We start from the raw sequence: 22253 nt of genomic DNA, 5'->3' as shown, positions 1-22253 counted from the left end.
GTATTTGCTGTCTCCTCTCCAGCCACGCTGACCCTTTTTTTCCAGCCACTTTGCCACCTGAGGGTCTTTGCACTGGAACATTCACTTTCAAATTGCTCAGGTCAACTTTTCAGTCATCAAGACTATCCAACCGCCTTATAAATCATTACATGCTAGCATTGTATTCCCCATTCTCTGTTTTTTTTTTTCTTCACAATACTTATCTTCTAACATATGATATAATATTTAATTTTTTTGGTCTTCCTCCCCCTGCTAGAATTTGCTGGAGGCAGTTATTTTTTTTTTTTTTACCTATTCTGTTCATTATTGTATCCCCAAGACCTAGAACAGTCCCTGACATACAATAGGTGGTGAGTAAATATTTGTTGAATGTTGAATAATGGCTATTTTTAAGGTTTAGTTTTTTTAAATGAGTTCTTCCTTCTCTTCACCACTGCCACATCCCTTCTCCTTCTCATTTTTTATGTCGCTTTAAGCCGTCCTGTCCTCTCCTCCCCCAACTCCCCTTTATTCTGGCTCTCGTCTCTCACCAGTAAGCCAGTAGCCTCTTACTCCTTGCCATCCAGTCGGTGCTCTACAAGTAGCCTGTAGATGTTCCTAACCTGGAAATGTGATTATTGTATTTTATTATTATTCAAAATCTTTTATTTTTTGCCTTTTGCCAATTAGAATCAAATGCTTGTTTAAAACTACAGGATCCCATACCTCATCGCATGCCTGCTAAATCATAATTTCAAGTGGACGTGATAGGAATCATATGTTAAGTAGCCACCAGGTGATTTGAACAGAATACGTGTGGCTAACACTGGCTTACAGGTGAAGTTCCTCAGCAAGTCAGTGAGAAGGTTTATGAGCTGTCACCTCGTGTCTCTCCCACCTCCTCCCCGTTCATCTTCCAACAAGTGCTTCCTATTTGCATTTCTCTGGGGGCCATAGTGAGTCTCAGTTTTTGCAAGTATGTTTGTCCCCCTACAGAACACAACCTTCCACTACCCTGGTAAACTATTTTTATCCTTCAAAATTCTCATTTGTCACTTTCTCCATAAAGTCTTTTCTGACACCCCGTTCCCATGACAGAATTAATTATGTCTTTGCTGTTTTGGTACCTTGTGTAAGAGTAGTTTTGTTGGCTGGGCACAGTGGCTGACGCCTGTAATCCTAGCACTCTGGGAGGCCAAGGTGGGAGGATCGTGTGAGGCCAGGAGTTCGAGACCAGCCTGAGCACGACCGCATTTCTACAACAGATAGAAAAGTTAGCTGGGCGCCATGGCATGTGCCTGTAGTCCCAGCTACTGGGAAGTTGAGGCAGGAGGATCACTGGAGCCCGGGAATTTGAGGTTGCAGGGAGTTATGATGGCGCCATGGCACTCTAGCCTGGGAGACAGAGCAAAACCGTGTCTCAGAAAAAAAAAAGAGTGGTGGAGTGGTGTTTCTTATACTGTACTCTGTGCCTTTGCATAACTGTCCCTGTTGTGACTTGACCTGAGCCAATAGTTGTTTGCAGCCTTTTACTGAGAGAGATCATCAGTGTTTGGAAGCTACAGATAAATGAGTGATTATAGTTCTCTTCCCCCAAAACCTAGCTTCTTACTTTGAAAGCAAAACTCAGACTGAGTTTTGCCACACGTACAAAAATTTATTAGCAAGCAAGCTCAAAAATAGTCTTATAAACTGTTTTATAAGTTGGATCAAGTCCCTATTCTATCCTTTTAGGGAATCTGACAAGCACCTTTATGAAAGGTTTATTCAAGGCAGAAGTGTTAGTTGCTTTTAGGATTCAGCCTAACCTAGTTGGGATCTGATGACAGAATTCCCTTATAGGGAACTAATGACAGAACCAACAGGAATGTATGAATAAATTCACTAAGTTTGTATTTATGTGTTCAGGTAACCACAGTAGACCCTATGCAGTGTGTGTAGCCAGACCACGTATCTTGAACACTTTTCTAAGACTAAGTTCTAACATCCACTATGCTAATTACCAAACTCTCTGGCTTTGAGAAGAGATAAGGATACTTGACTTGTCTCACTGGAGTTTTTTGATAAGCGTTCCACATTAACCAATGCTCGTATACATCCATCATGGTATTGCATGTTAACTAACTTCTCCAGGATGAATGTCAGGAACTCTACCTCATGTCCTCTAGTCCATGAAAACAAATAAATACTTATTGTGCTCTCTGTGCTGAAATAATTTAATGTAAATCATACCCCTCTTCTGTACTCTGGAATTGAAACAGATGTTTAATTTTAATCACGATCCCCGTGCCTGCTTCAGTGCCTGCTCAGCGGGCCTCAAAAAGTACCAGAGTGAATGTCTGTAATGTCAGGCAGCTAGGTGTTTTGTTTGTTCTGTTTTTATTTTAATGCTACATTTCAGACGCTGCCAACAAGTTTGCCGTAGCTGTCAAAGCGTGTGTCTTGTCAGTGGCATCTCCTTGCATGGGCTGGGAGGACTCCCTGGGTGGGGATCAAGCTGGGGCCTGCCCAGGATCCCCAGCCTCCTTGTGGAGGGAGGTGGGCCCTGTCCTCCTCCTGAAGTTTGCGGTTGGGGTGTTCCGCACGGCGTAAATACAGAGTCCTTCTTGGGAACCAGAGGAAGAGTTGTGTGGGGCTGGTATGATTGCAGCTGAGGTTTGCAAATTACAGGTCTCTGTTCTGACAGCAGAGCTGGACAGCTCAAAATATAATCTGCTTCACCAGATGGATTCTTCATTTGTAAATATAACTTTATCAGTTCCTTGCTAAAAGGGAATGAAAGCTTAGAGTGTACTCAGGCTTCATTAGATATCTCGATTATATTGTCTGTTGGGAGCATTATGCTTAAGCAAGTTGATTTTTAAATGTGTATTTAAGTTTTTTTCTCCTGAGCTAGAATTAGGGTCCATTAAGGAAAGTAATTTGTCTCGTGTTGGATTATTAAACAATCTGTCATTCTTGAGCCATTTGGAGAATGATTGGATCAATGCTATTTATTCTTTACTTTTTCCCCTGCATTTTCCACATTTCTGTAAATGTGGACAGAAGACACTCTTGGACTTGAAAAAACTTTATACTGATAATTAATATAGTTATGCTTTGCCTTCCTGCACAAATAATAAGTACCTTGTATTAAAATATTCTTTAGGAACATAGTAAAAAATGTTGAAACTGTTGTGTCATATGACAGAAATTAATAGCTAAAGAGCTCTTAAAAATCAGTAGGGAAAGGATGAACAACCCAATAGGAAAGTGCATAAAGGAGATAAGTAAGCAGTTAACAAAAGAAGAATTGAATAGCCAGTAAAAATATGAAAAATGTTTATTTTCACAAATATATAATTAAAACATTAATAAGATAATTAGCCGGGCATGGTGGCCCATGCCTGTAGTCCTAGCTACTTGGGAGGCTGAGGCAGGAGGATCGCTTAAGCCCAGGAGTTGAGGTTGCTGTGAGCTAGGCTGAGGCCACAGCACTCTACCCTGGGCAACAGGGTGAGACTCTTGTCTCAAAAAAAAAAAAAATTAAATTTTTACCTATCAAATTGAGCAATTTTTAAAAGATTAAAACTTACTTAATCAGGAGACCGATCATGGCAGCTCGAACTGGTCAGAGGGCTCTGAGAAGGGTGGCCTCAGGATTGTGTCCCAAGTCCGGTGCAGGAGCCTGCGCGGAAAGTCAGGTAATTAACAAAGGGTGCGCCCGGACCTGCTGAGTTGGGTGACAGGAAGGATTTGGGCTGAGGCGGATCCGGACTTGGTGCGTTTCCGCGTCTCTGGAGAAGGGTCTTATGCGTTCGACATTTGAAGGACTAAGATGCCTCGCGTATCACCCTGGGCCCGAGGCTGTGTTCGTGACTCGCTGACCTCGAGAAAGGCAGTGAATCATCGGCGAAGTGACTTTGGAAGCAACTCAGCCACCGGTGCCTCTGGGCTCTTCCGGTCTCCTCCCCTACGGCCTGTTGCTGCTGTTGGCATGTTTTCACTTTGCGCGGAAGGGTTGCCGGCTGCTGGGAGTATGGGAGTTTGTGGCCTGGCGGTGAGACCCCCTCTTCTGTCCCTCCTGCGTGCCGGAGGGTCCGATGTGCTTTCCCAATTTCTGATAGTTTTTTGCCCGCACCATTTGGTGCTTGCAAAACTGAATGTACCCAACGTAAGGGACCTGGATTTCTATCTTTTTTCTTTCTTTTCTCTCTCTTCTCTCTCTCCTTTTTCTTTTCTTTCTTTCTTTTTTTTAATACTTCATTGTAATTTAGAGGTCCTGTAACCTTGAACCAGTGTCTGCCTTCCATTTTCCTGATTGGCTTCTTTTTGGTATGTGGGGGTGGACATGGAGGTGGAAATATGAAAGTAACAACCCTGCCAACTCCAAATACTTTTAGACAAACGTTGGGTGAAACTGAAATAAAATCATGTATCATTTACTCACGCTCTAGGAAATAACCTCAAAAAGTAGTTTAAAGCAGAACATAACTTCATCTAACTTTACATCTGCTTGTATTAGTTTTATAAAATGTTAGCTTGCAAATAAAACTGTTACTTTTGAGAAAAATACACTTTGGTGATCAAATTAAGGCTTAAATTCCAAGAAAATAGCTACTGTTTATGATAATGAGGGAGGGAGTTTATGAGTTCATAGCATTATCATAGATTCTGGCCTTTATTTTAATTGAGTATTTGAGAGTGTAGTATTGAAAGATTAATGATAAAACAGCTCTCCTCCATGTGGTCCAGTATTTGTTTCATGGTTTAATGTTCATGTATATGAACGTTATGGCTCCTCATATTGCAGTTGAAGACAGTATTTTTTATTTTTTTGAGACAGAATCTCGCTCTGTCATCAGGACTTGAGTGCCGTGGTGTCAGTGTAGCTCACAGCAACCTTGAACTCCTGGGCTTAAGCGATCCTCCTGCCTCAGCCTCCTGAGTCTACCCAGGTGCGCACCACCATGCCCGGCTAATTTTTTTCTATTTTTAGTAGAGACAGATGGGGTCTCACTCTTACTTAGGCTAGTCTTGAACTTGTGACCTCAAGCAGTCCTCCCGCCTGGACCTCCCAGAGTGCTGGGATTACAGGTGTAAGCCACCGTGCTCCACGGAAGACAGTATTCTTGATAGTGTGTGAGCATGGATGTGCTGTCCAGGCTCTGTCACCATAGCATGCAAATTGATGAGGAAATCTATTAGTTTGCTTTAAACACAGACGTTTCCCTTAGGATTGTAGTAATCAAATTGTATAAGGCTACCTTTTAGGGATTGGGAAACAATATGTGAACCTAGTACAAAACCATATACAGGGAAAAGTCAACAGATACTGAATTCACCTCTTCAGAAGCAAGGGTCTTATCTTTTTTAAAATAAAGATTGACCTGCTATGTAACCTGCAATTCTGTATCCCCCATAACAATAAGATGAAATAAAAAAAACTGGTCTTGTAAAACTTACTTAATCATTACAGAATGGCACATGGTGGGAAGATGTGTGCACTCATTCAGAGCTGCTGGGAGTATAAGCTTAATGTAGCCATCCTGGAGAACATTTCAGCAAACAGAAAGTTTTAAAGCCTTATAATTTCACTTACAGCAATTCAGTTCTAGGAACTTATCAAGGATTTACAAAGACAGAACTCCAAAACTATTGTTGATTATAATATTATTTATAATAGCAATTTTTTTTTAATTTTTAAGGAAACAACTTATATGCTCTTGTAAGTCCTTTTTAAATAACATGTGTTTATTATTTACAATTAGTCAAATATGAATTAGTCAAAAAATTAGAAATAATTTACAATATGTCAGCTTTCTTTTTCTTTCTGTGGTTTGTGTTTGTGTGTGTGTGTGTGTGTGTGACCTTATTTGGAAATATTTGTCAGCCTTTGACCGCTTAGTTACTTAACCATTTCCCTGTAATCAGGAAAGCAACAAGGCTTAAAGGAACCCTTACTCTAAATGACTTTACTCCATAAGGATCTACTCTTTGTTCTCTTATTTTCTCCCTACACTCTCTTCCTTGGAGCTCTCTGGCAGCCGTACGGCTTCAACTGTCCCATGTGAAGATGGCTCATAAGTGTCCATCTCCAGCCATGACCTCTTTTTGGAGTTCCAGACTCTCATTTGCCCGTGTTTTGAACATCTCCACTTAGATGGCCCACCAGCATGGCAAACTCGGTATGTCCAGAAAAGTGGACTCATCTCAGCCAAACCTATGTTCCCTACTTCCTTTAAAGGTCTGTAAACAAAGAGGCCCTAGACACAAACCCTGTTAAGCCATCTTTGATTCAGCCCTGTCCTTTGCTCTGTCTGTGAAAACACTTGTCAAGACCTTTCCCTTTTCCCATGTTCCTTACAGCTCCCCGGTCCCCATCTCTGCTGCCTCTCTCCGCACCCTCCCCAAAGCCCTTCCTCCATAGCAGCCTTCGATTTCTTTTTTCCGTCCCTTGCAGCTGCTGTGCTCTGACTGGTCTTCCCAGTGTCATTCTTTTTCCTGCCCCCTTTCCCAAATCCATCATCTTACATTCTACTTGTCATGTTTCTGAAGCACAGGTCTGACCATGTCACTCCCCTGCCCCCAAAAAACCAATGGCTTCCCTCTGCCTGTAGAATAAAGGCCACACTCCTTAAGGCATTCCGGTGTGACCACAGCCTGCTCCCACACACCCTTTCAGTTTTGTTTTCTCTCCTCAAGAACTCTGTCCTTTAGCAAATACAAATATTCCCTGTCACCATATGTGTTCAATATCTTCTTGCCTTTAAAACTTTGTGTAATTCACTCGGTTTGAAATGGCCTTTTTCCCAACTTTATGTATTTCTTTGAGCTTTTTAGCTCACATACTACTTCTTCCATAAAGTTGGCCATGATCTGTCATAGCACTCTCTATTTCCTTTTATGTTCTTCTCTTTCTGCTTGGAATTAGTTGAGTAAGTTTTATCTAAGACTGATCTAAATTGTCTTTATTGCCCCCTGTGGACTCAAAGCATGTTTGTCAAGAGGTCCTGCACTTGTTCTTGTGCTGTATTCTTTTTTTTCAGTGTTAGTTTCATTTTCACCACTATTTAGATTTGAAAAATTTACCTCCCCAAATGTAAAGCCTGAGTTTGTTTATGGTGAGATATATTACTTACAGCATTAAAGCTTAGCAAATACGTAAAGGGATTTAAAATTCATATAGACTGCCCTTCCTTCTTAGCCCCATTTAATATGCTGACTAATGCAGTCAACTAAATATATAAATTTTATGAAATTTTTAATTGTGTATTTTAGGAAATGAGATTTACCTAAAGTAAGCAAGTTAATTAAAACCTGCAGTTTTAAAAATTAAGCTATTCTTATAGTAAATACCAACTTGCTCTTAGTACATGACCTGTTTTCCCCCCATTTGAACTAGATTTGTGGAGACCCCCAGTGTAGTGATAGTAATGGGTGTGTGTGTGCTTTGTGCGTAGATGGGGAAGAGACATAACTGTAGAGTTGGAAAATACCTTATGCAATGTGAGAGGTCCTTGAATAACATCATTTCATTCAAAGTCTTTTTGTTACAATGTTGATGAAGGGAAAGAAATTGATTCCCAGCCTGGGCCACAGTCGGTAGAGTTTGCACATTCTCCCCATGTCTGCGTGGGTTTTCTCCGGGTACCCCAGTCTCCTTCCACATCCCGAAGCTGTGCCCATTAGGTGAATGGTATGTCCGCATGGTGCCAGCCTGAGTGTGTGTGGGTGTGTGTGTGAGGTCGCCTTGCGATGAGATGGCGTCCTGGCTAGGGCTGGCTCCTGTCTTGCACCCTGAGCTTCTGGGATGAGCTCTCGACATCCTCCACGTTGAACTGGAATCATTGAGTAAATAATTATCTTATTTGTTTTTATTAATCTTTCTTAAATATATATATATATATAGCTTACATTTATTGAAATGCTTAATATTAGAAGTGTTTTGGTCTTCATACAGAAGTTTGGTGATGTTCTGTGACCAGAGGTACGCCCTGGGAACTTTACTCTCGTTTCTGTCAGTCAGCCCAGAGGGAAATTGCTTTCCTTATATTGTTGTTTCGCTTAAAGTCAAACCTGTGGAAGGTGTTAGGTGAGGACTTGCTTCACGTCTTTACCTGGGAGACTTGAGCATTGCGCACGAGAGCGGTATCACTGCAGCCGGTGGGAGCCACCGAGGAGGAAACGCAGATCACCAGTTTTATCTGAGCAGCCTACACAAGCCTTACTAGAGCAAAGCACGGAGGAAGAATGCAGAAGGAAGTTAGATTTCCCCTCTAGCCTGCCTCGGTTCATATCCTGCCTCTGCCACTTGCAGTCTCTGTGACCTTTGGCAAGTTTTTTCTTCTCACTATAGTTCAGTTTTGTAATCTCCGAAACAGGGAGAGTAATGGAACCTCCCTGAGGTTGGCTGTGGAGGCTACAGGAAGTAATCCGTGCCTGGCCTGTGTCAGTGATTGGGAAACGTTAGCCAAGATCCTCCACAAGGGGCAGAGTGCTGTGTGCCTGAGGCAATTATTTTAATAAGATAAATGTTCAGATAGTAAATCTCTTCCTCTCATTCAGGGTAAAAATAGTAGTTTGATAACCCATCAAATTTGAATTCTCTCTGCTTTGAATCTCTGTTTTAAAATAATTCAGTTCAAAAAGGGAAAAAAAAAAAAGTTTCCTGGTTCAACTTCATATTGAAGCTTTCCAATGCCAGAAATAAATTTGTCTTCAGATTCCAAAGAGGTATCGCAAACCTCTTCCTTCCTTTTACTGTGAAAAACAAATTTATGGTGTTTCCTAACTTAAGAACATCCTCAATCATGTATATTTTTCATATCAAAAAGGAAAAAATAGTATTTAACTTTTTATTCATGTTTAAATATGTTTTTCTCCAGAGGAAATTAAAATATTTAAAGTTGCCTTCTCTGTGAGAAGGCAGATTAGGAACATACCTCAGAATTGTACAGTTTCTTTTTTAGATGTTTTAGTTTGCTGGGTCACAGTGGTGTTTTCCGTGTTATCCTTTTTGCAGTTATAACCATGGTCTGCTGCCTTTCCCAGGGCTGGTATTGGCAAGTTAGTGGAGTTGGCACATTGAGTGCCCTGTGGAGCACTCATCCCCTCTCCTTCGTTCTTTCTACTCCTTTTTCAGTTTCCCTATCACCAGCGCAGAGCAAAAGAGCCAGAGGGAACGCCAGGTTACACTAAAGTGGCAATGGCCACTCTTAAATAATACATTTAGATAGAGGTAATTGAGCTATATCAGGGATTATAAGGCTTAATTAACACAATTCAATTAAATTTTTGTCCAACGCACTTAAAACTTTTCTTTTATTGTATCTTTTATTTTTTCAAAAAATCTCACTTGGAATTCAAATACTATGTAGGGAACAGCTAGGCACTGCCCCTAGTTGAAGGTTAGGGTAAAACCTGCTTATTTGGCCTCTTCTCATTTCAATTCATCCCCTACCAGCCCCCAGCCCTAGGAAGCTCCATGTAACCCTGCAGCCCTAAGGAAAACAGTTTGGAAGTGACTAATACCAACAGGTCCATGCTGGGCATAATCCTGGTGTCCTCAGTTTTGTTCTATTCCAGGTTATCTGTCTCATCTTGACGCTTGCTGAGAAACTCCTGCCAACGCATGTGATCAAGACCGCTCTTTCTCCTAGTATTTCCCTTTTAGTATGTAGTAACTCCATTCATTTACTGACGTAGGCTGAAAACCTCAGCATCAGCCTCCACTCTCTCGTTCTCCACTTCCAATCCATTAGCAAATCATGTTGGTTTTCTGCCTTCAGAATACGTCCCACTTTGACACTCTGGCCTCAGTCTCTCTTGTTTCTGTCCTGGCAAACTGCAGTAGCCAACTTAGTCTTCTCTTTTCACTCTTCCCTTCCTGCAGTCTAGTACGGTGGTTAATTACATGGGTTCTGGAACCAGGTTCCCTGCATCTACCTGCTGTATGACTTTGAGAACATTAATTAGCCTTTCTGGGAGTTAGTTTTCTTAACAGTTAAATTAAGGTAAGGATGATGAAACTATTAATATTTACTTTACATGGTTGTGTCAGATGAATAATTCATATTATGCATAAATTACTTAGAAATAGTACTTGGCAAATAGTCAATATCCAATAAATGTTAGGTGGTGATATTGAGAAATTTGCAGCTGCCATTTTTTATTCATACAGAATTGAAACTGATATTCTTAAAACATTACTCCAGTGCATTCTCCGTTGGCTTCCCGGCACTGGGCCCAGCAGCCCCATGTAGCTGGTCCCTCTGTGGTCACTGTTGGCCCCTGCTTGCGCTGTTCAGCCACGCTGGGCTGCTGCTTCCCACCCTGGTCAGCCCTTTCTGCCTTGGCACTCATCTGCCCTCTGCCACATGCACTGTTCCCTCAGAGCTGCCCAGCTCGCCACCCCTTCATGTGCCTCTTCACGCGAACGTCAGCCACTGTTCCAGAATATCAGCCATCGTTCTCTGTATTCTTTCCCCGCTTAAGGTTTTTCAAATCTTATAAAAAGATAACTTTTCACTACCTAACATTACATTACGTGTCTGTTTGCTGGCTATTTGCCTCACGAGACTGGATTCCATAATTCAGTATTTCCCTCTTGTCCGAGGGGAAACTTTCCAAGACCCTCGGTGGGTGCCTGAAACAGTGGATCATACCAAATCACATGCACAGTGTTTTTTCCTGTACATACATACCTGTGACGAAGTTTAATTTATAAACTGGGCACAGTAAGAAATTAACAATAAAATAGAACAATTATAACAATATTCCACCATCACTACTCTCGTACTTTGGGGGCGTTATAAAGTAAAATGAAGAGTACCTGCACACAAGCACTACAATGCTGAGATAGTTAATCTGACAACCGAGATGGCTACTAAGTGACTAATGGGAGGGTGGCATTTATAGTGCAGATGTGCTGGACTAAGGCGGGACAGAGTGGGACTCTATGATATTTCAACACTCTGCTGAAAATGGTGCACAATTTAATACTTATGAATTGTCATTTCTGGAATTTTCCGCTTAATATTTTCAGACCAAGGTTGACTGCAGGTAACTGAAACTGCTGAGAGCAAAACCGCTTGTAAGGAGTCGGGGGGACTACTATAAGTGAATGCAAGGAACTTTCGCCTCATTCTTTTCTGTGAATAACAACGTATCATGTAATTTGCCAGAATTATCTCAACCACAGATGGATTAATTGCATTGTTAAATTGGTCCCCTGTTGTAGTTACTATTCCAGATCTGCTACTTTCCTTGGCAGATAGTGACAAGGAGGTTATTTGGGTTCATCTTCTATTGAACATTCTTAAACCCAGCAAAGCCATGCTCTTCTCCTGGTTGTTATCTGTCTCCAGTGCTGAAAGAAGCGTAAGTCTGTCTGGAGTCAGGAAAAACAGGGACATACGTAAAGTTCACCAAAAATTCTGCTTCTGATAAAGAGCAGTTGGGCCAAGGTGTCTGGAAAAACAGGATTTTTTTTTCAATGATTTCGGTTTAGAATGCTTTCTAGTCTCTCAGAGGTGGAACCGTTGAATTACTTCTTCACTGTTCAGTTGAATATGAATTTTAAAATTAGCATTCGTTGTTTATCTTAAATACAATGGTAGAATAATTTAACTACTTTTTGATAACTGTATACTGACTCATTGATTATGAAAAATAAAGGATTTCATGAATAGCTCATCACTTTGAACATCTTTGTCTTTATTTGTTTCATAATTACTGAGAATTTTTTTTTTTAAATCACCCTTACCAATTTCAGTTGATTCTTAAAATGTACTTTGCTCCTAGAGAGTGTAAATTATCTTGTGCTTTTTATTTTGGGCCTCTCTTTCATCTTCATGCATAACACCCTACAGTCTTCTGAACCATATCTTGTTATAATCTGAGCAAAAAATGATTTCCTTTCCGATCGGAAGAGGGGTTAGTCACATGTGGAGAAGTTGTTTAGTCTTTCGTATAAAATCACTGGTGTTAGATGAGATAATGTGTGGCTTGACCTTCTAAACATGCCTGTCAAATTGGTACCATTCAGAGACAGCGTCAGAGGCGGTGTTTGGCTGGGACAGGTGGTGATGTCGGGGTTCTGAAGCGAGCTCAGGGAGGAGGGAAGTCTCCCAGGGAGCAGGATGTATGAGGATCATGAAAGGGGGGTCTTGAAATCCTTCTGACATTTGGGGATTTCAGCAGGAGCTCTGGCTTGTGACAGCCGAGGGTTCATGGTGCTGCCACCCTCTGATCCTTCCATACTGGCTCTTCCCATCCCTCCAAAGGAATCTCCCAGGCCTTGGCTTGGTCACCAACCTCCCCTGTGTTCTTTATAAATGTCGTCGTAGAATAGCTTTCCCTTTTCTACAAAATACAATTTTTATTAGAGAGAGGAATTTAAATGTAAGAGTAGCCAAGAGTCAGTGAGCTGATGTATAAGCTGTTCTCCCTTTTTATTTAAACATGGACTTTTAAAATCATCATTATTATTATTACAGGCTATGGTTGCTTGTTATCCAGGCAATGGAACGGGTTATGTACGTCATGTTGATAATCCAAATGGAGATGGAAGATGTGTGACATGTATATATTATCTTAATAAAGACTGGGATGCCAAGGTATGCAACTTTAATTGAGCATTTATTTTTTTTTCTCACAGCTATTTTTTTTTTTCACAAGTATTAAGATTCATACTCCTCATAGGTGAGACTGTCTTTAACACATAACAATTAAAAACTTTTCTGTTAAATTTATTTCAGTCTTAGGTATTAGGAGTGGATTTTTGTAAAATGAAACAAACACTAATATATCTGTTACAACATAATACCTATAGTTAACAGTATAGGGTTGTACACTTAAAATTTTAAGAAAGTAGATCTCATGTTCAGTGTTCTAACCACCCCCCCCCCCCCCCCCCCCCGCCACACACACACAGGCAAAGGGACACAGGAAACGTTGGAAAGTGATAGATATGTTTATTGCCTTGATTGGTGATTGGTGGTATTATAGGTGTATGCATATGTTCAGACTCATCAAATTGTAAACATTAGATGTGTGCATTTTTTGACATATCAATCACACATCAATAAAGCTGTTTAAAAAGTGCTAATATCTCTTAAAAAGTGGATACATCTATCTTCAGATACTGAAGCATTTATATAAAATCTAACTAACTTTTACAAAAATGACCTTTATTAAAGGTCCATTTAATAGTTTTTATAAAAACACTTCTGAGAACAGTTGTTTTATAATGGCTTTTAGGGGAGATTATCTATAAAGAACTGTTACGGATTGTTTGCTAGTCTATTCTTTGCATTGTTGTTGAATTGAATATTGGGGGCAGGATTCCATCTTTCCCTGATTAGGAAAAAAACTAGAATTCTATCAATATTGGCAAACGGTGTAAAGCCAGTTAGAATGTACAGTATAATCTCTCTTGTTTTAAATATATATTCCCTTAATCTTAGCCCGAGTTTTATTGTAAGGCTGTATGGACTGATTTTTTTGGTGAATTTTTTAAAAATCTTAAGTATAACATTCAAATAGCAAAGTGAACACAGTGTACAGCTCGGTAGATTTTCAGAAAGTGAACACACCTTTGTAGCCAGGGTGATTTTTTTTTTAAAAAAAATCATACAAGTTTTAAAACACCCCTCTTTTCTCCTCCCCACAAGCACACAAATGGAAACCACCCAAGTCTTAAATGTGCAAAAACTTAATCCTACCTTAAGAAGTGTTTTAAATGTAGAATATACTCACAGTGCTCCAGTAATCGTTCTATCCCTTGCTGATTTAAAGAGTTTCTTCTGTCCTAGTCCAAGTTCAAAATGAAGGTAAGTTTACTGCTAAGTAGATATTGAGGCATTATGTCAAGAAGCGTGGTTTTTCTGCCGACAGCTTTCAAAGGTTGAACTAGAGAAGTGAAGTTGGTAATTCACGTTGAGCCCAAGGCACAAAACAGATTGGTGTGACTTTAGTTAACACTTAAAAATTGACTCTTTGTCAGATTTTGTAAACAGCTAGTGAGCTAGAAGTATGATCAACTCCTAACGTCTAGATTTGCTTAGACTCTTTCTGGGCTTATGTTATTATACTTTTTACATGACCTAGCCAAGGTCACTAATATGTAGGTTTTAAATTAGGACATAAGCAGAGAAGAGTCCCTAGTGTTTTTGTATGTCGAACAGCAAACTTCCACTCTGAGGTTGCATTGAACACGCACAGTGCCCCAGACATGTGCTGGGTGTGGGGATACAGCAGAAATGGAGCTGGCCCTGGTAGAGCTTTGGATCTACTGGAGGACACAGGTCGGGAGATTGACAGTCACAGTTAGTTGTGCCAAGTGTCAGACCAGATTGCTGTGGAAGCGCATAGGAGGGCCACCTGATTAAGAGTCAGGGAAGGTTTCCCAGAGGAAGAGTGGAACTGTCAACTATTCATTTCTCTGTAAACATTTTCAGTAGATTACCTGTGATATTCCCAGGGACTCCAGTCAAAGGGAAGGGGGCAGGACAAAGAAAAGAAGACATGTTCTCAGTCACAGACTGGAGGTTATTTTTTATTTTGTGTATGTTCATGGGGTCCAAGTGCAGTTTTGCTGCCTTGATACATTGCATCGTGGTGGAGTCAGGGCCTTCAGTGCATCCACCACTGGAGCAATGCCCATTGTGCCCCCAAGCGGCCTCCCAATCTTTAGATGTGTGCATGATTGCCTGGGGAATCCCTCTGAACAACACTGGAGGAAGATGGGCAAGAGTGCCAAGTAGCTAGAATTTAACTTATCTGAGGATGAGCCTGATAAGCATTTTCTCTAACTGTAGATTCTGGGTATAGGCTCAAACTCCATGCTGTCCTGATCAGGTATTCAGGTTTCTATTTTAAGAGTCTACCTGCTTAGGAGTTTAGTTATTCAAGGGTAAAAGCTGCTTGGTTGGGTGGCTTTTGCCTAGCTTTTGTCTCCCGCAGATTGCAGATACCACAAGGACAAGGGTGTCTGCACTATTCCCTCCTCTGTACACAGGCCCATCCAGCTCCCTGTGCAATACATGCCTCGTCAATACTAGAATGAATAGATGAATCCATGTAATCCCAAACAGAGGATAATATATTTAGGTAAATAATAAAATAATCCTTTATGGATGGCATCAACTTTCATAGCAGGTAGTCACGTGTGTCAGGCCCAATCTGGAAGGGGAGAACGATGGGTATAATGAGTCTTTTCCTGCTCTGATGGTGACCACAGGCATGCCGATGGTGCTGATGACAATGATAATAAATGATGATACTTTCTGCTGGCATGTTGAATTCTTTAAATTAGAGGTATTAAACCTGTGACTGTCCTATTAAGCATCTGTTGGACTTTAAAATATGATAAACTCTTATATATTTGACATAATAAGCCATTTATCATTTAGTCAAGGCTTAAAATGTATCCATTTTAAGAGTAGGTTAAGGAAAATCATTAGCATACATAAATAAGAAATGTTTACTAGTTTTCAGAATTTTCAGGCATCATATTAGGACTTTTAAATTCGGACAGTATTCATCTATTTCATCAAGTATTTACAAAGATTCCTAAAACAAGAAATGAATGTTTCCTTACATCAATGCATATACGTGGAATCTCAGCTCACCTTCATACTTTAATGGAGATGTATTTTTGAATAATCCAATTAAGAATTTCAGTGTATTGTGGTAGTCTTTTTTTTCCTTCTAAATTGAATCTTACAGTATTCTTGGTTACTCCTACTTACATATTTGGCTCTTTTCCTAGGTAAGTGGAGGTATACTTCGAATTTTTCCAGAAGGCAAAGCCCAGTTTGCTGACATTGAACCCAAATTTGATAGACTGCTGTTTTTCTGGTCTGACCGTCGCAACCCTCATGAAGTACAACCAGCATATGCTACAAGGTAGTATTCCTTTTAAGACAAAATTGATGTAGAGTACGGCAGGACAGGGAGGGGATGGATAGGATAAACTTGAAAGCTTTCTAATGAGTATTTTTCCTGCTCTCCAAGTACTTGGCACAGGCATTTTAATTTGAATCATTGTATAAGATTTTATGTGGCAGTCATTTTAATTTGAATCATTGGATGAGATGTATGCACAGTTAGGACTGAATGTGTCTTTCTCTGCACAGGCACGCCTTGTCTAGGGGAAGAAAAGGGAGCAGAGGCCCTCCCATCTTTCTAGCCCTGTCTCCTTGTTTTCTGCATTTCTAAACTACTGTCCATTCTTCAGTTTTGTCAGAGTTATTTCACTCGGGAGGGAGAAAGATTAGGGAAGGAAAAGGGCAGCTTTTTAAAAGGTGGTGAGAGAGAAAAGAGAAGAGGTAACCAGAGAGCAGAAGTGAAGAGCAAAAAGTAGAGAGCAGGTGGCCATGTGTGGGAGTTCATGTTAGACAAAAGACCCTTTAGCTTTTATAATAATAAGTGTCTATTTCATGATACTCTTCTCTACAAGGTTTGGTCTTCTCAACCTATTATGTTAAGTGCATTCTTTTAAGTGCTTTTTTTTTTTTTTTTTAAACATTTCTCATGACTCAGTTAAAATGTTAAGACTGTTAAAACAAGATATTGCAGACATCGTAAAGGACAGGACCAAGCAAAACTCAAAATTTCATAAAAAGGAAGGTATTGCAGGCTGAGGTAGTAAATATTTGTACAAAAACAGTACAGTTTTTTAAATAGCTATTTTTCCTCATAGACAGGACCGTGAACATTCTGGTGGTGAGGTACTAGCACTCGGTGGCTGGGTCTGGTTTAGGAGCTGCCCCGAGGTGCGAGCTGGAGGCAGGAGGCGAGCCTGGGACGCCCTGGCAGGAGAGCGGGCCTGAGTAACGTGAGGCTCTGCACACCTGATCGTCAGCTCTCGCTCCTCTCCCTTCTTTCTGAGCTGCGCTGCCTTCACCCTGATTCACACAGTGAGTCGCAGGCTGAGCAGTTTGTGGCCAGAGAGCATGAAGTCCCGCGTGGAAACCAGGGAGGGCCGGTCCCGCAGCCCTCTTGAGCCCTCGGCTCTGTGCCACTTCCCGGCGTGATCTCCGCCCCCGCTGCCTCCGTAAACGTCTGCTGACCCAGAAGCCACCCCGTATGCCTTCCTTCTTCTGAAATCTTGAGTTTGGCTTGGTCGTGTCCTTCACAGATGAAGAACTGAGAGACGTTTGGGGAAGTCAGTACGTGCCAGCCGCCCCCAGGAGAGGGGCTGCAGGAGTTGGCAGGGGGACGGGCTGAACACTGGAGAGAGGGGCTGGGGCCGCGGAGGCGAGGAGAGCAGCAGTGTCCCCAAAGCTCCAGGGGGACAGGCCTGACTGTGCCAGTTTCAGTGCAGAGATTGGTGTGAGGAAAAGGATTCTTGAAACAGATCAACAGGAGATGAGGCTGGAAAGTGAGAATGACATTTGGTAGTTTACAGTTTTCGATAAGGACACGGGGCTACAGAGGGGAGTTGGTCCAGACAGTAGGATTCTGATTGCGATGTAACTAAAAGTTTGGGGCACGGGCAAAAGACGTACAAAATTACATATCCGAGCCCCTCGTCCCGTTACCAAGGCCACTCAAAAAAAGAGAAGAAGCTGCAGCAAGGTAGGAGCGGAGCTCTGGACAGAGCGGCGTCTGGAAGCCTGGAGGCCGCTCACCCGCCCACCCGCCGAGTGCCCTGTGCACCTCGGTCTCCCCGGCACCCAGACTCGGGCGCTGGCCTGCTCTGCACCTGAGTCTGCTTCACACTGTTACGCGATTTAGTTCTTCACCTTTACCGGCCCTTCATTCGATTAGTGTTCTTTGTCCCCACGTGACCACCGGCCAGAACCCACGAGCTATTTTAACTAATCACCGTATTCTGTTAAGGAATTGATTTGAAGTGTGCTTTCCTTCCTGTCGTGTCTGCACATTTTCCCCATTGTTCGTATCAGAGGTGTGGTGTATCCATGTGCCTTTTAGAACTAAATAAACCAGAGACGCCACATTTATTTTTGGAATGAGATATTCCAAATAAATGAAATTTTCAAAAAAATGAAGCTTAGCTAAACTTTAAACATCAAACACAGTGTAATTTGTTTTGATAAAAATACTAACAAATTCTTAGCATAATTTAATTCTGTCTTGATGACTCAAGGTTATAATTGTAAACATCCATCACTACTCTTTGCTGTAAGACGGTGATGTCCTCAAAGACTGTTGAGACTGTCGGCCTCCCAATCTATTTCTCTTCTCTTCTCTTAGTACTTTTGCTATTGATAATGTGCTTTTTCTACAAAAGCCATTTTTTCCACCCTTAATGTTATTGTCTCTTTCTAGTCTTCAGTGGGTTTGCAAAAAAGATAAGTAGGTGGAATAAGTGTTAAGAAAGTCATAAAAGCTCATCAACTTCATGACATCAATTTTAGCCTCTCCTGGTTCTCAGCTATATTCTTTAGCACTGAGGTTGCTGGAGAAGCGAGTTGTCACTGTCCTCATTTATCCTTTGATGTCATTCCAGTGAGGCATAATTTTGGCATTGTGAGTTGTCATATACCATTGCAACAGCATACCACTGTGCCCCCAAGTGTGATCATTCTTACCCTATTCTAAATTTTCTTTTAGGTACGCAATAACTGTTTGGTATTTTGATGCAGATGAGAGAGCACGAGCTAAAGTAAAATATCTAACAGGTAAACATCATTTGGGGCCAGGGTATACTGGAACAAAAATACCCTGGGATCAGGTGGTGCTTTCCAGAAACTCAAGCGTAGTCTTTGTTAACACCATGAGTACTTACTCCTTGTTTTTGTCACATTCTAATTAAAATTCCCTTATTTTACAAAGGACTTTTTTTTTTAAGGTCATCTTCATTTTTATCTTTAAGCAACAAAATTAACCAAAGATTTAGAGAAGTCTGAAGCAAAGAAGTCTGAGTAAATTATCCAAATACAAACTGAGTTTCCTGTGATTATCCTTTTTAATCACAGGCTATTTAACTCTGGGTAACAGCTGTCTGGCTTCCCCTCATGCTCTTCTTAGAAGGAAGTTGATACCCTTTCCTTTTCAAACGTTCATGCTCTAAACAGTACCCCAGGTCTTCCATGTTGAATGGGGACATGAAGAACATTAACAGAAAGGAGATGAATTGAAATGCCAAACTCAGTAAATCAGACAGGCATGTAGATTCTGTATCTGCTCATGGCGTCCATAGGTCAGCACTCTTGTACGAACCTGAAGATCCTTCGTTATGCCAGTTGCGCCTCGTCCTCCACCTACAGGTGGTCTCTCCTAGAACAGTGGGTCTTAGCTGCCCATCTGATGGACCACTCACCTGACTTTTCTGTAACCCTACCTTGTATCTCCAAAGTCGCTCAGTGTTCACATCACTGATTAGCTGTATTTTCCGGAGCCACTGACAGTCCCACTTCAACCTCTTATAAACATATAAAAATTCAATGTCCCTCCATTTTCTTTGTATTTTTAAAGCCAGTATTTGTGACAGAAGCCAAGTAGTGATGGTGAACATTCTACTGTTTTAAAGTAATCCAGATTGCTTTTTAATTAAAAAGGAGACAAAATCATTATCTCTGCCTAGAGAATGGTTACCCTTGAAGGTTTACTAGTTCAAAGTAATGCAGTCATCATAATAAAAAAAGGCTGAGGACAGTGTTTGGAAGTATAAATGTGATAGTTTTCAGATGATGTTTGCAAAGTTGAAATACTGTCCATACTGTTAGGAATTCAGTGGGAAGCAGTAGCAGAAGCTCTCTCATGCTTAATGAATGAATAAATAAAAACTTTTTTTTTTTTTTACATTGCAGGTGAAAAGGGTGTGAGGGTTGAACTCAATAAACCTTCCGATTCAATCAGTAAAGACGTCTTATAGAGCCTTTGATCCAGCAATACCCCACTTCATCTTCAATGATTGTTGATGCTGTTTGTTAAGTTGTGAATACAATAAATGGGATAAAGAAAAATAGACCACCAGTTGACATTTTAATAAGGAAACAAACAACTTTTTTGTGTTGCATCAAACAGAAGATTTTGACTGCTGTGACCTTTGTACTGCATGATTGACTCCAAATCTGTGACTGCTCATGGGAAGAAGATAAGCTACCAAATGAAAATGGTTTTTCCATCTGGACAGGAAATAAGTGCCCTATGTAGGATTTTTTTCATTCTTATATTTTACCAGATCTGTCATCTAGCTGAATTCATTTCACCTCTCCCTTTTTTTATATCAAGTTTGAATTTGGGATAATTTTTCTATGATTAGGTACAATTTATCAAAACTGAATTGAGAAAAAATTACAGTATTATTTCTCAAAATAACATCAATCTATTTTTGTAAACCTCTTCATACTATTAAATTTTGCCCTAAAAGACCTCTTAATGATGATTGTTGCCAGTGACCGATGATTAATTTTCTTTTTACTTAAGAAAAGGAGCACTTTAATTACGACTGAAAAATGAGATTGTTTTGTAGTCATATCTTACACTAATTTGAACTCTTAAAGATTGCTGCTGTCTTTTTTTCGCATTGTTAATAATGAAACTTAACAGTAAAATAGTCCCCATTTACTACCAATAACTTTTAGTTCATGTTTTACAGGGAAAAATACACAGTAAGAAGGGTTTCTCTTTTAAGTTAAATTTTTTAAAAAAACTAAAGTGACTGGCACTAAATGAACTTGAGCTTGTCCTTAACTTCAAGTTCCTAAGATAAAGGGCTTTTTCTTAAGCTTTCAGGTTTATCCTGTAGATGTAGACAATAATGTCCCCTTTCTAACCTTGGCTTCTCCTCAGATTGATTGTACTTCCAGATCTGCTATTGTGTTTTCTTCCTAATATTATGATCCATCTGATCCGCAGATCAGAACCTTGTTTCTGTTGACGAGTATCAAGGGGAGATCACGTGCGCATTGAGCCGGCGTGTGTTGCTGGAGACGTGTTCAGGGACTCAGACAGCTGTTGAGGCATTCCCCAGATGTGATGCCAGCCTTCTTACCAGTGCTGAAAGATGTGTAGCTTAGAAAAACAAAAAAAGCCCAAACCAGATAATTTTATTTTTATGTTTTTATGGGTTTTCTTTTTTACTTTTTAGACCAAGAGGAATATTACAAAATCACAACAAGGCCTCCCAGACTTCTGTTATGGAAAGAATGAATTGGGATGGATGTCTTAGACTTCAGTTTCCTAGGTTCTCTGTAGCAAAGCCCAAAGGGTGGTATCCATATTTTGCATGAATTATGGGTGTAAGTCCTTGCCCACTTAGGTTTTCTATCTCTGTCCTTGGTCTTCTTTGCCAAAATGTGAGTATACAGAAATTTTCTGTATATTTCAACTTTAAGACATTTTTAGCATCTGTATAGTTTGTATTCAATTAGAGACCTTTTCTATGGAAAGCTCAGTAATTTTTATTAAAAGATTGCTATTGTTCATGTAAAACATGAAAAAAAAAATTGCATAGTGAAAAACTGACCGTGTGAACTTAGGGTGGGATTAAATATTCAGTACTGTGATCTCACTTAGGAGAACTTGCAGGAGAATGTGATAGTTTACTGTTGTTTTTCCTCGCCCGTGTTCAGTTTTGTTCCACTTCCTCTCCTTCGCTGCAGATGACAAGAAAACATCTCTACAGTAAGTGCCTCTGTCAGCCCAGCCCAGGAACACAAGAGTTGTCTTTGCCATCTGGTCTACAGTACGGTGCAGTGTTAGGCCACAACTCAAAAGCACTGTCATTTTTAGGGTTAGTAGAAATTGTTCCATGTTGGTGGGAGGTTTGTTTGATTGTCAAGATGTACAGCAACAGCCTTTTAATTTGGGAGCCCCTGTTGTCATTCCAGTGTGTACCTCTACAGTTGTACAAAGTATCAGATTGGGTCGCGCTTGCCAGACAGGTCTTAACTTGTATATTTTTTTGGAAAAGTTTATATACTTCCTTGGAAATCATTGTGAAAAGATCAAGAAATCAGGATAGCCAGTTCTTTAATATCCATTTAAAATCTATTCATTTCCTGTTAGTGGGATCGTTAACTTGTCACCAAGCAGGACTCTAAAACAAAATTTAAGACTATTTGTGGCCTATATGTGTTTAATCCTGGTTAAAGATAAAGCTTCATAATGCTGTTTTTATTCAACACATTAACCAGCTGTAAAACACAGACCTTTATCAATAGCAGGCAGAGAATTTCAGGATTCATATACAGATAGACTATAAAGTCATGTCATTTGAAAAGCGGTGTTTTGTTATGAAAAGAGCTCTCAAGTTGCTTGTAAAGCTAATCTAATTAAAAAGATGTATAAATGTTCTTGAAAAAATTAATGGTGGT

The 22253-nt window shown here is 40.4% G+C and overlaps 1 protein-coding gene across 1 annotated transcript in view; it reads left to right on the top strand.

The window, feature by feature from the left end:
- The window catches only part of EGLN1 (egl-9 family hypoxia inducible factor 1), a 52675-nt gene extending 30443 nt beyond the window's left edge, over window positions 1-22232 (top strand). Inside the window, exons 2-5 of the mRNA XM_069484681.1 lie at window positions 12459-12578; window positions 15734-15870; window positions 18544-18611; window positions 19743-22232. Coding sequence (XP_069340782.1) covers window positions 12459-12578; window positions 15734-15870; window positions 18544-18611; window positions 19743-19807 — 390 coding nt within the window. The 3' untranslated portion in view covers window positions 19808-22232. The remainder of the gene's footprint in view (window positions 1-12458; window positions 12579-15733; window positions 15871-18543; window positions 18612-19742) is intronic.
- Window positions 22233-22253: the final 21 nt, after the last annotated feature.

Source organism: Eulemur rufifrons, chromosome 11, assembly GCF_041146395.1.
Source record: "Eulemur rufifrons isolate Redbay chromosome 11, OSU_ERuf_1, whole genome shotgun sequence".
NCBI classification, from domain to species: domain Eukaryota; kingdom Metazoa; phylum Chordata; class Mammalia; order Primates; family Lemuridae; genus Eulemur; species Eulemur rufifrons.
The sequence above is the reverse complement of the archived record's forward strand: the minus strand, read 5'-3'. Positions and strand labels throughout refer to the sequence as shown.